Source organism: Enhydra lutris, unplaced genomic scaffold, assembly GCF_002288905.1.
Source record: "Enhydra lutris kenyoni isolate GAN:26980312 unplaced genomic scaffold, ASM228890v2 scaffoldscaffold33, whole genome shotgun sequence".
In the NCBI taxonomy this organism is placed as follows: domain Eukaryota; kingdom Metazoa; phylum Chordata; class Mammalia; order Carnivora; family Mustelidae; genus Enhydra; species Enhydra lutris.
The window spans coordinates 12942832-12959148 of record NW_019154117.1 but is presented as its reverse complement, the minus strand read 5'-3'; the positions used below and the strand labels follow the sequence as shown (position 1 = coordinate 12959148).

Genomic DNA, 16317 nt, shown 5'->3' with positions numbered 1-16317 from the left:
TTCTTCAAAAAATTAGAAAATAGAAATACTATATGATACAGTAATTCCAGCACTGAGTATTTACCCAAAGAAAATAAAAACACTAATTTGAAAAGATATATGCAGCCTTATGTTTAATGCAGCATTACTTACAATACCTAAGATATGGAACCAATCTAAGTGTCCCTCCATAGATGAATGGATAAAAGGAGATGGTATATATACGTGCATGTGTATGTGTATATACATACATACATATACATATAAATTACAAAATTAATAAGACAAAGACATACATACTTATCGAACTGACAGAAATTCAAAGATGAAGTGTTAGGATACAGAGCACTGGAACTCTTAATATATTGCTATGGGGAAAGGAAATAATAATTCTTCTGGAAAGACAACTTGGCATTATACAGTAATCCTGAACATGCACATGCATACAGTTGGATGGCCTGTACCACTACTAGATATAGACCTAATAGAAATGTGCACCAAGAAACAACACATATGTACTAAGAAACACATGTAACAATGCTCACAGCAGTATTCTTTGTACTAGGAAAATTTTAAAAATAACTCAAATCTCCCTCAACATTGGAGAGGATAAATGAATCATGGTATGTAAAGACAAGGGAATAAAATGCAGTAATGTAAAATGACAAAATTAGAGCTCTTACAACAACATGCATCAATCTCATGAATAATGAGATAAAGAAGAGATACAACATGCAAAAGTCTGTTCATATAAAGTTCAAAGCCAATGTCTGCCACTTAGGTTCAAATGGTTCAGCAAATACAGTATGTATCTATATCAATCTATTGAGCTATAATGAAAACATAACAAATCAACTGTGAATCTAGATAAAGGATATAGAAGGTTTCTATTTTGCTGTTTTGTTTAGGCTTGAGATATTTCAAAATAAAAAGAAAAAAGGACTAAAAATCAGAGAAACTAGTTTATATTGTTTAAAAGTAGCTTCTTTGTCTGGATGACAGATGTATGACTTTTCTTCATAATTATTTATTAAACTGTACATGTTTTTTTAAAGATTTTATTTATTTATTTGACAGACAGAGATCACAAGTAGGCAGAGAGGCAGGCAGAGAGTGATTGGGAGAAGCAGGCTCCTGGCTGAGCAGAGAGCCCGATGTGGGGCTCCATGAAGGGCTCAATCCCAGGACCCTGAGATCATGACCTGAGCCGAAGGCAGAAGTCTAACCCACTGAGCTACCCAGGCGCCCCAATACATACGTATTTTATACATTATTTTCTGTATGTGTATCTTGCACAAAAAGAAAGGTAAAAAATGTGATAAGGTATGTAAAAATACTTTCAAAGAAAAACTGCTACAACACTTGTTAAACATTATTATAAAAAATAAATAACAAGCTTTTTATAATAAGCTTATAAGTAAGGGGGCTTTGTTATGTGGGCCATTTACTTGAGATCAATCTATAAAAAAGTACTTAATGTGGACCAATTTTTGAGGCTAGCACTGATTTTTCCACAAGATAGTTCTTACACAACCAACAATTCTGAATCTTCTTTAGTTTGATATTAGGTAGTATACTCTTCTAAATAATTCCCCAAAACTGCAATATGATACCCTAAGACTCATTTTGGTAGGAATTCTAGCATATGCTACTTAAAAATTTATTGTAAGAAAGCTCTGGATGAAATCTTGCAATTTGTGATGACGTGGATGGAATTAGAGGGTATTACGCTTAGCAAAATAAGTCGATCAGAGAAAGACAATTATCATATGATCTCCCTGATAGGAGGAAGTTGAGAGGCAACGTGAGGGGTTTGGGGGATAGGAAAGGAATAAATGAAACAAGATGGGATCAGGAGGGAGACAAACCATAAGAGACTCTTAAGCTCACAAAACAAACTGAGGGTTGCTGGGGGAGGGGGATAGGGAGAGGGTGGTTGGGTTATGGGCATTGGGAAGGTATGTGCTACGGTGAGTGCTATGAAGTGTAAAACTGGCGATTCACAGACATGTACCCCTGGGGCTAATAATACATTATAGGTTAATAAAAAAATAAAAATTAAATTAAAAAAAAAAAAGCTCTGGATCAAAGTTTTATAATTATCCAGGTATCATGCATAATTTATATCGTCCATTTATGAATTGTGCCTGTTTTCTATAGGTTTTTGCTATTTTTCTCATTAGGATTTCACAGTATTTTTGTGTAAAACTCCCAAAGTCAAAAGTCACTCAGAATTTCATGTTTTTAAACTGGTTTTTAATATATTAACCCACTTGATTATCTTTTGTGTCATCTAAATCAATATCAAAATCTAAGTCATCATCGCTTTCTTCTTGATTTCTTCTGCAACTTCTATGGTTGGAACGTAGATTACTTTCAGGATTTTCTGCCTTTTCTGGTTCTTTATTAAACCTAAAAAAAAAAAAAAAACTTCTATTTATTTCTCAGGCTTTCGTTTTCTAACTGTTGATTGAAAAGAACTTTATATTTCCTCATTGATAGGAGTCTAATAAGTATAAAGAAAACAATCCTTGAAGATTAACTCCAGTCTTGAAGTCTTGACTCCAACCAATTATAATACTGTTGTCAATAAAGTAGGCTCAAAGAAATTAATAAGTGATAACCATTCAAGAAAATTAGTTGCATAATGAATAAATTCTTGTGTGATAAGTGATGAATATGAACTTCATAGATAAATATTTTAATTTCCTAAAAATATAGTTTTATTTTTACTATAATGATAGAAAAATATAATAAATAAGATTTTTTCCTGTTAGGTAGAAAAAAAGTCTAAATCAGTGTGATACACTGTACCTTAAGACTCTCAGAGCTACTGGATGTTTCCTCAAAAAAAAATTCAGAGATCAATTACTTAAAGAGTAAATCACAAACATTAAAAAAAAATACTCACGGAATAACAATGTCTTCTTTCTTTCCACACTTTGCACAAACTTCAAGTTCACAGGCACATGGTCTACACATTATGTGGTAAGAATCCTTCACTGACTTTTGTAAACATTTAACACTAAAAGTGGGGGGGAAAATCAAGCATTATTTTTTACCAATTGCCTAAGATTTATTTGATGAAATAAAATAAATATAGGGCTGCTCTACTAACTAAGCCATATAGGCACCCCAGATTTATCTACTTTCTTAAAGCTTTTAAAAATGTCACCTGCAAATCGTGACAATTTTACTTCTTCCTTTCCTATTTGGACGCCTTTCATTTCTTTTTCTTGCCTAATTACATTGGCTACGACTTTCAGTACTATGTTGAATCAAAGTAGCAAGAACAGGCATCCTTGTCTTGTTCCTGATCTTAGAGGAAAAGCTTCTGGCTTTTCATTGCGAGTATAATGTTAGCTGTGGGTTTGTCATATAAGGCCTTTATTATGTTGAGGTATACTTCCTCTATACCCTGTTTGTTGAGAGTTTTCATCATAAACAGATGTTGACATTTTCTGTCTAATGCTTTTTCTGCATCTATTCAGAGTTGAATTTGGCTTGCTAATATTTTGTTGAGGATTCTTGCAACTACATATATCAGGGATCTAGGCCAGCAATTTTCTTTTCTTCTGCCATCCTTGTCTGGTTTTGGTATCAGGGTGATTTTGGCCTCATAAAATGAGTTTGGAAGTTTTGGAATGATTTGAGATGAATCGCTATTAATTCTTGAAATATTGGCAGAATTCACCCATGAAACTGTCTGGTCCTGGAGTTTTGTTTGGGGGGAGGTTTTTAATTATTAATTCAATTTTACTAGTACTTAATCTGTTCAGATTTTCTTTTCTTTTTTTTTTTTAAGATTTTATTTATTTATTTGTCAGAGAGAGAGAGAGAGAGAGACAGCACAAGCAGGGGGAGTGGCAGTCAGAGCAGGCAGAGGGAGAAGCAGGCTCTCCGCGGAGCAAGGGGCCCCATGCGGGACTTGATCCCAGGACCCCGGAACCTCGACCCGAGCCGAAGGCAGCAGCTCAACCAACTGAGCCAACCAGGCATCCCTGTTCAGATTTTCTATTTCTTTAATTCAGTCTTGGTAGGTTGTACGTTTCTAGGAAATTATCTATTTCTCCAATTTGTTCATATACGTTTGTTCATATAGTCTCTTGGGATCCTTTTTATTTCTGTTGTATTACTTGTAACTTCTCCTCTTTTACCTCTGATTTTACTTGAGTCTTCTCTCTTTTATACTTGGTGAGTTTAACAAAAGATTTGTTAATTTTGTTTTATCTTTCCAAAGAACCAGTTCTTAGTTTCATTGATCTTTTCTACTTTCCTTTTAGTTTCTATTTTTCTTTCTTTCTTTTTTTTTTCCCCTGCTTTGGTCTATGTTATTTCCTCCCTTCTCCTAAGTTTGGGCTTTACTTCGCCTACTTCTGCTGCATCTTTTAAGTTATGGTGTGTTCTATTTCCATTTTCAGTTGTCTTCAGGTTTTTTTAAATTTCTCTTTTGATTTCTTCTTTCACTCACTGGTTGTTCAGTAGCATGTTGTTTACTTCACTTTTGTACTCGTAATTTATTTCTGCTTTTACAGCACTGTGGTTGAAAAAGATGCTTACTATGATTTCAGTCTTCTTAAGTTTTTAAAGTTTGTTTTGTGCCCTAACATATGAACTATGCTGAAGAGCATTCCATGCGTAATTGAGAAGAAAATGTATTCTGTTCTTTCTGGATGGAATATTCTGTACATATTTGTATAATATTGTTAAAATGTTCACATTACCCAAAATAATATACAGATTCAATGTAATGGTTAGCAAAATTCCAGTGACATTTCTCAAAAAAAATAGAACAATTCTAAACTTAATATGGAACCACAAAAAACCCTGAAGAGTCAAAGCAATCCTGAGAAAGAACAAAGCTGGAGATGTCACACATCTTGATTTCAAACTATATTACAAAGCTACAGTAATCAAAAAGTGAAACTGGATCCCTGACCTACACCATACACAAAAATTCACTCAAAATGGACTAAATACTTGAGTGTAAGACTTGAAATTATAAAATCCCTAGAAGAAAACATGGGCAATAAACTCCTTAATAGAGGCTTTTGCAATAGTCTTTTGAATTTAAGACTAAAAGTAAAGCAGAAAAATTAAAAATGAGTAAGGGGCACTACATCAAACTAAAAAGCTTCTGTACAGCAAAGAAAACCACTAAATGAAAAGGTAACCTACTAAATAAAAAATATTTACAAATCATATATAGTATCTGAGAAGGGGTTAACATCCAAAACATAATGAACTCACACAACTCAATAGCAAAAAACACAATCTGATTATAAGTGGGAAAAGAATCTCAACAGATACTTTTCCAAAGAAGATGGCCAACGGATATATGAAAAAAGAGCACATCATTAATTACCAGGGAAATGCAAACCAAAACTACAATGAGATCTCCCCCATACATGTTAGAATGGCTGTTATCAAAAAGACAAGAAGAATGGGGCGCCTGGGTGGCTCAGTGGGTTAAAGTCTCTGCCTTCGGCTCAGGTCATGATCCCAGGGTCCTGGGATCGAGCCCCGCATCAGGCTCTCTGCTCAGCAGAGCCTGCTTCCTCCTCTCTCTCTGCCTGCCTCCCTGCCTACTTATGATCTCCGTCTGTCAAATAAATAAATAAAATCTTTAAAAAAAACAAAAAAAAAAAGACAAGAAGAAGTGTAATGAGGATGTGGAGAAAAGGGGACCCTCTTTTATATAAAACAATATGGAGTCTCCTCAAAAAACCACAATTAGAAATACCATATGATCTATTAACTCCACTTCCGGGTATTTCTCTTCAGAAAATAAAAACACTAACTTGGAAAGGTACTGCACCCCCATATTAACTGCAGCATTATTTGCAAAAGCCAGGAAATGGAAACAACATATGGGCATCTGGCTGGCTATCAGTAGAGCATGTAACTCTTAATCTTGGGGTTATGCGTTTGATTCCCACATTGGGCATAGAGATAACTTAAAAAAAAAAAGAAAAAGAAATGGAAATAACCAATGATTCTACTGATTGATGAATGAATGAAGAAAATGTGCTAAAATACACAATGGAATATTATTCAGACATAAAAAAGAAGAAAATCAAAAGGTACAAACTTCCAGTTATAAAATAAAGTCATGGGAAAGTAATGCACAGCCTAACAATTACAGTTAATATTAACTGGATTGCATATTTGAAAGCTGCCAAGACAGCAAATCTTAAAAGTTCTCAGCACAAGAAAAAACAACTTTTTTAACTATATATGGTGGCAGATGTTAATGAGACTTATTGTGGTGATCATTTTGCAATGTATATAAACATCAAATCATTATATTGTATAACTATAACTAATATAATGTTATATGTTGATTATACCTGAATTTTTAAAAATTTAGAACTTTTTGGGGCACCTGGGTGGCTCAGTCATTAAACATTTGCCTTTGGCTCGGGTTATGATCCCAAGGTCCTGAGATGGAGTCCTACATGGGGCTCTTTGCTCTGCCGGAACCCTGCTTCTCCCTCTCCCACTCTCCCTGCTTGGTTCCCTTTCTCACTGTCTCTCTCTGCCAAATAAATAAATAAAACCTCAAAAAAAAATTTAAACAGCAAAGGACATTATTAGTATAGAAAAAAAAATAAAACCTCATTGAATGGCAGAAAATATTTGCAAATACAGTAATAGATTTGTATCTAAAATACATAAAGAACTCTTCTAACTCAATAATATAAACACAAAATAGTAAAGGATTTGAATAGACATTTTACCAAAAAAAGATAAATAAGTGGCCAATAAGCACATGAAAAGATGCTCAATGTCACTAGACATCAGGGAAATGCAAATCAAAATTGCAATGACATACCACCTCACAACACTAGAATGACTATTATCATAAAGAAGGACAATAACAAGTGTCAGTAACAATATGGAGAAGAAGTTGGAACCTTCATATTGCTGGTGTTAAGTAAAAAAGTATGGTTGCTTTTGAAAACAATCTGGCAATTCCTCAAAAGGTTAGATACAGAGTTAACATACAACCCTGGAATCCCAATTCTCTCTCTCTCTACACACACACACACACACATACACACACACACACAGGAGAACTGAAAACAAATATGCAGGGGGGCCTGGGTGGCTCAGTGGGTTAAAGCCTCTGCCTTCGGCTCAGGTCATGATCCCAGGGTCCTGGGACGGAGCCAGCCTCAGGCTCTCCGCTCAGCAGGGATCCTGCTTCCCTTCCCCTCTCTCTCTGCCTGCCTCTCTGCCTACTTGCGATCTCTGTCTGTCAAATGAATAAATAAAATCCTAAAAAAAAAAAAAGAAAAGAAAAGAAAACAAATATGCATACAAAAACTTGTCCCTGAGTGTTGACAGCAGCATTATTTGCTAATAGCCAAAAGAGTAGAACAATCCAAATGTCCATCAAGTAATGAGTGGATAAATAAGATGTACAGCTCTACAATCGAATATTTAGTAATAAAAAAGAATTAAGTACTGATAAGTGTTACAATATACTTGAAAAAATTATGCTAAATGAAAGAAGCCAGTCACAAAACACTGCACGTTACATGATTCTGTTTATGTGAAATTCCAAAATAGGCAAATGGATAAAGACAGAAAGCAAGAGTGGGGTTGTTCAGGGGTTAATGGAGATTGACTACTACAGGGCATGGGGTTTCCTGAAGAGATGATTGTAAGGACCTATTTAGAAACTGTCTCTGCTCTCCTTCCCCCAGGGGATTTACTTGGAGACAAGTCCCGGAAACCAGCCTCAGGTAACAAAGCTCAAATACAGGGGTGGGTCAGGCCAGGTGGAAACATCCTATCAGTGGGGGTTTGCATACTGTCTCCCTAGCTACCAAGAAGTAGGGACCCTAGCCCTTTGGGAGCCTTTTTGGCGCCAATCCTAACCAAGGTTTAATAGGCTGGTTCAAATGTCTACTAGGGTAAATTGTACCTCAACTGGTCACCCAGCATCACTGTGGAATTTCCTGTGTGTGTTACAATCTCATTGGCCACTTGTGCGTGGCCAGGCCCGACAGCATGGCCTTTGCCCTTAAAAGCTAGTCTGTGAAACAGAGAAAGGTCGCCCTCTCTTGTAAAAGGTGCGTCCCCGAACATTCAGTTATATTCTTGATGCTTGGCACGAAATAAAGTTTTGCTTGACCCTCGCTTTATATCAGTTTCGCTCCTTTAATCACGGACTCATTACTGGGGCATAACAATGATGAAAATGTCAAATTGATTGTTGTGCAGTCACACAACTCTATGATACTGAATGTCAAATGGATGAACTGTATAGTGTGTGAGTTAAATCTTCATAAAGGTTTTTTTAAAACATCAAATGAAGCATTAAAAATAAGAAAAACCTAGAACAAAAGACGTAAGATACCAGAAATTCACTTTAAATATAAATATACAGATACAAATTGAACAAGGAAAAGAAAAAAAAAGAAAGAAAGTAGGACAAGGGGAAAAAAACAAACACTAATCAAAAGAAAGCTGGAGTCACTTTATTATTATCAAAATATACTTCAATTTCCAGGTGTAAAAAGGGCTATTATATGACAACAAAGGGATCAATCTTCCAAAAACACACAATAATCCTAAATGTTTATGCACCTAACAACAGGGTGTTAAAATAAATGAAGCAAAACTATTGCTGAAAAGAGAAATAGAAAAAGTACAGTTATGGACTTCCCTCTCTGTAACTGATGGAATAAGTCTACAAAAAAGTCAGTAAAGATACAGAACACCTACCTGATAGAAGGCCATCAAATTTATAGAAATTCTACCCAACAAGAACAATGTATTCTCTTCAAGTACACATGGAGCATTCTTCATGACAGACCATATTTTGAGCCATAAAACCAATCTCAACAAATTAAAAAAAAAAAAAATCTTAAACCTGAAATTTATTATTTTACTGCAATGAAATTAATTGATTAAAAAAATCAATAAAACAGAAAAATATCTGGAAAAGCCCTAATATCTAGAAAATAAAACAGTCCCAAATAACCTACAGGTCAAAGAGGAAATCACAAGGGAAATTAGAAATATTTTGACTGGGAGCACCTGGGTGGTTCACTCCGTTGAGCCTCCAACTCTTGATTTCGGCTCAGGTCATGATCTGAGGGTCCTGGAATCGAGCCCCACATTGAGCTCATGGCTCAGTAGGGAATCTGCTTGTCTCCCTCTCCCTCTGCCCTGTGTGTGTGTGTGTGTGTGTGTGTGTGTGTGTACACACGCACGTATGCACTCTCTCTCTTTCATAAATAAATGAATCTCTAAAAAAATTAAAAAGAAAGAAAAGACTTAAAAATTATTTTGATGGAACAACAATGAAAACACAACATAAAAATTTACAGAATGGAGCTAAAAATGTTCCTGGGAAATTTAAATGATATTTATATTAAATAAGAAGAACTATCTAAACTTCTACTTTAAGAAAGTGGGGTTGAGGGGGAGTTGTAAATTAAACGCAAAGCAGACAAAAAGAAGGAAGCAATATCACCACAAACCAAAATCAATAAAATTGAGGGGTGCCTGGCTGGCAAGTTAGTAGAGCATGCGACTCTTGATCTTGGGGTCATAAGTTTGAGACCCACAAGAAGAGTAGAGTTTACTTAAAAAAAAAAAAAATCAATAAAATTGAAAATAGAAAAATAGAGAAAATCAGTAAAACCAAAAACAGGTTCTATTAAAAAATTAATATAATTCATAAACACAAAGCCAGATTGATGAAGATAAAAAAAAAAAAAGAAACAAATTACCAGTATCAAGAATGAAAGAAGGGGCAGCACTAGACAAATCCAACAGATATTAAAAAGAATAATAAGGGAATATTACTAACAACTCTATATCCATATTCAACAACTTTGTTGAAACAGACAAATTTCTGGGGTGCCTGGGTGGCTTAGTCAGTTAAGCATCTGCCTTCATCTCAGGTCATGATCTCAGGGTCCTGAGATGGAGCCCTGTGTCCCCCTACTCCCTGCTCAGTGTCTGCTTCTCCTCTCCCTCTGCCTCTTCCTCACGCTCAGGTATGCAATCTCTTTCTCTCTCTCAAGTAAGTAAAAATTAAAAGAAAAAAAAAATAGACACGTTCCCAAAAAGGCATACTATCAAAACTTGCTTAAGAAGAAACAGATAATCAGGGCCTCTGGGTGGCTCAGTCGTTAAGCATCTACCTTTGGCTCAGGTCATGGATCCCAGGGTCCTGAGATTGAGCCTCACACTGGGCTCCCTGGAAAAAAGAAAGAAAGAAAAAAGAAGAAATAGATAATCTAAAAACTCCTCTACCCATTAAAGAGAAAATTAATTTTAGTTGAAAACTCTAGCCCCAGAATAGCTTCACTAGTGAATTCTACCAAATAAGAAATAGCACTAATTAAAAAAAAAAGGAATAGTACTAATTTTACACAAACCCTTCCAGAAAAGAGAAAACAAAATAGGAAGGAACAGTGCCCAACTGATTTTATGAGACCCTAATATCATGACAAAACAAAGACAAAATTATAAGCTGGTTTTTCTAATGAACACAGATATCGAAATCTAGGACAAAATGTTAGCAAATGAAATTTAGCAATACATAAAAAGGATATACATCATGACCAAATAGGCTTTATCCAAGGGCATTCAAGGCTGATTCAAAATTAAAATCCATGAATATAGATAGGGGGACCTGGGTGGCTCTGTGGGTTAAAGCCTCTGCCTTCGGCTCAGGTCATGATCCCAGGGTCTTGGGATGGAGCTCCGCATCAAGTCCCGCATCAAGCCCCACACTGAGGCCCACATTGAGTTCTCTGCTCAGCAGGGAGTCTGCTTCTTCCTCTCTCTCTGCCTGCCTCTCTGCCTACTTGTGATCTGTCTGTCAAATAAATAAAATCTTAAAAAAAAAAAAATCCATGAATATAATTCACTAAATTGATGTTTTAAGGAAGAAAAACCATGTATTGATTTCATTAGATGCAGAAAAAGCATTTAACAAAATTTAACATCCATTCATGATAAAAACTCTCAGCAAACTATAAAGAAATTTCCTCAACCTGATAAAAAGCTCCTAGAAGGAAATTACAGCTAATAACATACTTACTGATAAAAGAATGAATAAAATCAGGAAAAGGGCAAGAATATGGGCCCTCATCATTCCTTTTCAAAAACATACTAGGGATCCTAAGCAGTGCAACAAAGGCAAAAAAGAAATACAATAGCATACAGATTGGAAAGCAAGAAATACAACTGTCTTAATAAAAAAAAAAAAAATCATTGTCTATGTAGAAAATTCCAACAAATTTACAAAAGCAGCATTAGAAATAAAAAGTGAGGGACACCTGGCTGGCTCAGTTGGTAGAGCATGCGACTCTCAATCTTGAGGGTTGTGAGTTCAAGTCCCACATTGGGTGTAGAGATTACTTAAAACTAAACTTTAATAAATAAATAAATAAATAAAATGTGAGTTTATTAAAGTCATAGTATATATGGTCAGTAAACAAAAATGAACTATACATAGCAATAACCAATGTCTTTCTGTAGAAATTGGCAAACTGATTCTAAAAGCCATTTTTTTAAAAAGCAAAAAAAAAGCTGTAAGTCAAACTATTTTGAAAAAGAAAACCAGCTGAAAGATTCATGATTGGATTTTAAGACTTATGATAAGGCTACAGTAATCAAGTTAGTGCGGTATTGGTGAAAGGATAAACACACAGATCAATGGGATAGAACACATTCCAGAAATAGATATATAGTATATATAATCGATTGATTTTCAGCACAGTACAAAGGAATTCAATGGAGAAAAAAACAGTCCTTTCAATAAATAATGCTGGAACAACTGGATATTCAAAAAATTAACAGGAAATGGGTTAAAAGTCCAAATATAAAACCAAGAATTATACAACATCTAAAAGAAAACAGGAGAAAATATTTGTGATCCTAGGCCAGGCAAAGATTTCTTAGCTACAACAACAAAATCAAGAACAAAAATTCCTGATAAAGCCTGATCTTCACCAAAATAAAAAATTATTACACTCTGAAAGTATAGGGGACAAGGGTAGGCTGTCCCAAGATGGGACTTTGGCATGAATATTATGCTGAGTTAAAAGCAACCAAAACCCAGCAGATTCAGGAAAAGCCCTTTACTTCCCACACAACTGCTTGCTTATACCAGGAAGACAGTTATTAATAGAGATTTCACTTTACCTAGCCGTTTACCTACATAAAAGGAAAAACCTTTGTTTTCTAAACATCTCCTCTCACCTTCCTGCTAATGGTCTTTCTCCCCTTTGCATCCTCAGACCCCTACCCCTCTCCTTAGCTCATAGAGATCATGTTACCTATTTTTGGAATTTCCATGTCTCTGTGGATTCCCTGTACTTATACTATTAAACTTGATTTTCTCCTGTTAATCTGTTTTATGTCGATTTGATTCTTAGTTCAGCTAGCAGGACTTTGAAAGGTAGAGGAAATTCTTCCTCCCCAACAAAAGTCACTATTAAGAGAATTTAAAAAAAAAAAAAAAATGGCAGAGGTTGGCAGAAAATATCTGCGAAACCAATACCTGATAAAAGATTTGTATCCGCAATATTATAAAGAACGTTCAAAACCCAGTAATAAGTAAACAATTCAATAAAACCATAAGCTAAAATATATAAAGAAGACTTCACTAAAGAAGAAACAAATGCAGAATGAGCACATGAAAGATGTTTAGCATCACTGGTGATCAAACAAATGCAAATTAAAATCACAATGAGATAAAGCTACTCACTTAAGGCTAAAACAGGACACATTGGGGCACCTGGGTGGCTCACCTGGTTAAGCATCTGACTTTGGCTCATGTGAACCCAGGTCTTAGGATTGAGCCCACGTTGGGCTCTGTGCTGAGCGGGGAGTCCACTTTGCCCTCTCCCTCTGCCTCTGCCCCTCCTCCTGCTCGTGTTCTATCTCTCAAATAAATAAAGTCTTTAAAAATAAATAAATAAATAATAAAATAAAACAAGACAAAACAAACAGAAGATCCTAAGTGTTGATGAGGATGCAGAACATCTAGAACTCCTACACTGCCGGTAAGAATGCAAAAGTAGGGGTGCCTGGGTGGCTCAGTGGGTTAAAGCCTCTGCCTTCGGCTCAGGTCATGATCCTGAGGTCCTGGGATAGAGCCCCGCATCGGGCTCTCTGCTCAGCGGGGAGCCTGCTTCCTCTTCTCTCTCTCTGCCTGCTTCTCTGCCTACTTCTGATCTCTGTCAAATAAATAAATAAAATCTTAAAAAAAAAAAAAAGAATGCAAACAGTACAGCCATTTTGGAAAACAGTCTGATACTTCCTTATAAACACATCCCTAGCATACAATCCAATAATCTCAGTGCTACACATTCACTCAAGAGAAATAAAAACCCGTTCACATAAAACCCTGTACAGGAATGTATATGACAGCATAATTCATAATCACCAAAACTAGCAAAACCTAAGGGTCCATCAATTGGTGAATGAACAATCAGTAGTCCATCTTTACCGAACAACTCATCCACACTAAAATATGGATGAATCTCAAATCTACTAGGAAGTTAAGGAAGCCAGCCTCAAAAGGCCATATGCTATATGATTGTATATATATGACATTCTGGAACAGGTTAAAGGATAGGAAATGGAAATAGATCAGTGTTTTCTAGGGACTGAGAGTGTCGGTGTGATGAAAGACTGAAGCAGAAAAATGTTCAGTTTTAGCCCATAAGGCTGATCTATAGCCTGCATAGTTTTGATCAAGTAGGTGCTGGTTGCTACAGTCTTTTTTTTTTTTTAATGATTTTATTTATTTATTTATTTGACACAGAGAGAGAGAGGGCACAGTAGGCAGAGCAGCAGGTAGGGGGAGAGGGAGAAGCAGGCTCCCTCTGAGGACTGCTCTGACTGAGCGACCCAGGCACCCAATAAATCTTAAAAACAAAACAACAACAACAACAACAAAAGAATGAGGAGGGTTCCTGGATGGCTCAGTTGTTAAGCATCTGCCTTCAGCTCAAGTCATGATCCTAGGGTCCTGGGATCGAGTCCTGCATCAGGCTCCCTGCTCAGTGAGAAGCCTGCTTCTCCCTCTCCCAATCCCCCTGCTTGTGTTCCCTCTCTCGCTATGTCTCTCTGTGTCAAATAAATAAATAAAATCTTTATTAAAAAAAAAAAAAAAGAATGGGTGCCTGGGTGGCTCAGTTAAGTGTCTGCCTTCCGCTCAGGTCACGATCCTAGGGTCCTGGGATCCAGCCCAGCATAGGGCTCCAGCTCAGCGGGGAGCCTGCCTCTCCCTTTCCCTCTGCCTGCCACTCTGCCTACTTGTGCTCTCTATCCCTCTGACAAATAAATAAATAAAATCTTAAAAAAAAAAAAAAAAAGAGTTCTTTCTTGGCCATTGCATTCAATGACCCCACAATAGGTGGAGTGACTACAAAGTTTTAGGGTAATGGAACCAACTTTCTTATATTTTAATTGTGTATTAGTCTCACAACTGTATTCATTTTTCAAAACTTACAAACTGTTGCTGAAAACATGAAAGGAGGCCCAAAATGGAGTTACTTAAGCTAAGCCCCAAGTCACCAAACCAAGATGTTGTCCACTTTCAGCTCTGCCAGAAATGGAATCCTACACCAGGTCAGGCATCTCCTAATCAGCACGAGTTAAGTGACCTGCCTAACAGACCCCTGTCAGCCCCTAGAGGAAAGCTGCCTAGGGTAACCAACCAGCTTTTTTTGTCTAGTATAATTTCCTTGTTCCCACTCCCTTCTGCCTATAAGTATCTTACATTTCACATACCTCCTTGGAGCTCCTTTCTGTCTGCTAGACTGTATGGACTGATTCATGAATCAACAAATAAAGCTAATAAGATCATTAAAATTTACTCAGTTGAGTTTTGTTTTTTAATACTGTACACTAAAAAGGATGAATTTACCACATAAAAATCATATCTTCAAGAGACCTGACAGACAAAAATCTAAGTTAGAATTAAAAAACAAACAAACAAACAAAAAACCTCTCTGATATACAATCTAAGTGAAAATAATTATTAAAAATTTCTTATTAAAGCATTTGGTAGGTTTATATTTTGGATTTCTAAAAAGCTTTACTTAATTACTCTGTGATAAAAACAGATTTAAAGAATGTACATCATTAGAACACACACAGATGAAGTTCTAACAATCCACATGGATTAAGAAAAGCTTCAGGTTTTCTTTTAGTTTTAAATTTTAAAAGTTTTAAAATAATTTTAAAGAAAGTCTGTCTTTGTTAGGTTCATCAAAGACCCCAAGGAAATTAGAATGTTTTCATTTCTGAGAATGTGTTGTTTCATACCAGGGAGTCCTGGGTTAAACCAATCCTTAAGAATTCAAATTGCTAATTCAGGGATAAAACTGTATTTACAGAACTGTTAATGTTAAAATTTACATGTAAAATAGGCTTGAAAATGGGATATCCTGTTTTGGAATCTGAAGTTAAAAGATCCCAGAGTCTAAATTCTCTAGCCCACTGAGTCCCCAAAACAGTGACTCTTAACACTGTCTCCAACACCTGCATAGCTTATTAAAATGCAGATATCTGGGTTACAGCCATTATTTACATGCTCAGAATCTACTCTCTAAGAAATTCTTCTGCACATTACCACTTGAGACTCTTGACCAGATCAAAGTATTACTGCCTAAAGATGGGCGTTTTCCAGTGTTCCTCCTGCTAGTTGAGACTGTAATGGCCAATTCAAAGACCAGCAGGCATTCTACTGCTGAAATCAACTATACTCTTCAAATTTAAGATCACTCTGAAAAACAGCCAGGTTTTATTATGTTAGCAGCCCTATAAATATAAGTATGCCTATCTTTTAAGGAGACACACAGATTTTTAAAATATTTCCTTTTTATCAATGTGAAATATGTTTGTGGAAATGTAATATGAATTTATACACTTACACTTAACAAGCTTCCAGTTTCCCTTGCACGTAAGTAGGACCCTTGTGCACCTTCTCTTTCAAATCTCTTAATTCAGGCTTTATGTCTTCACTGGGAGTAGAATGAAACAAGGTCTGAAAGTAATTGAATTTTTGCATTTTTTTTCACCTCAAGACTCAAAGAATCTTGATCTTAAGAATGGAATGGTTTAGATATTCTTTTAAGGATAAGAGACACACCTTTCAAGTTGTCATAAAATCTGTGAAATATCATGAAACATCTTTTAAAGTGGCTGAAAATTATTTAATCACTCTTGAGTGGCTTTTTCCTACAAAATACACAGTAAAGAAAACCGTTAAATTCACCTAAATAAAAATTTTACCTATTTTCCCTTGAAAATGGCTATATTTTGAGTATTTTAAGTCCAACGCTCAACGAA

At 35.8% G+C, this 16317-nt stretch overlaps 1 protein-coding gene across 1 annotated transcript in view; it reads right to left on the bottom strand.

The window, feature by feature from the left end:
• Window positions 1-2035: 2035 nt before the first annotated feature.
• LOC111153634 (chromosome unknown C9orf85 homolog) overlaps window positions 2036-16317 on the bottom strand; it is a 73884-nt gene continuing 59602 nt past the window's right edge. Inside the window, exons 3-4 of the mRNA XM_022512778.1 lie at window positions 2891-3004; window positions 2036-2391 (exon numbers count right to left, since the gene is read on the bottom strand). Coding sequence (XP_022368486.1) covers window positions 2244-2391; window positions 2891-3004 — 262 coding nt within the window. The 3' untranslated portion in view covers window positions 2036-2243. The remainder of the gene's footprint in view (window positions 2392-2890; window positions 3005-16317) is intronic.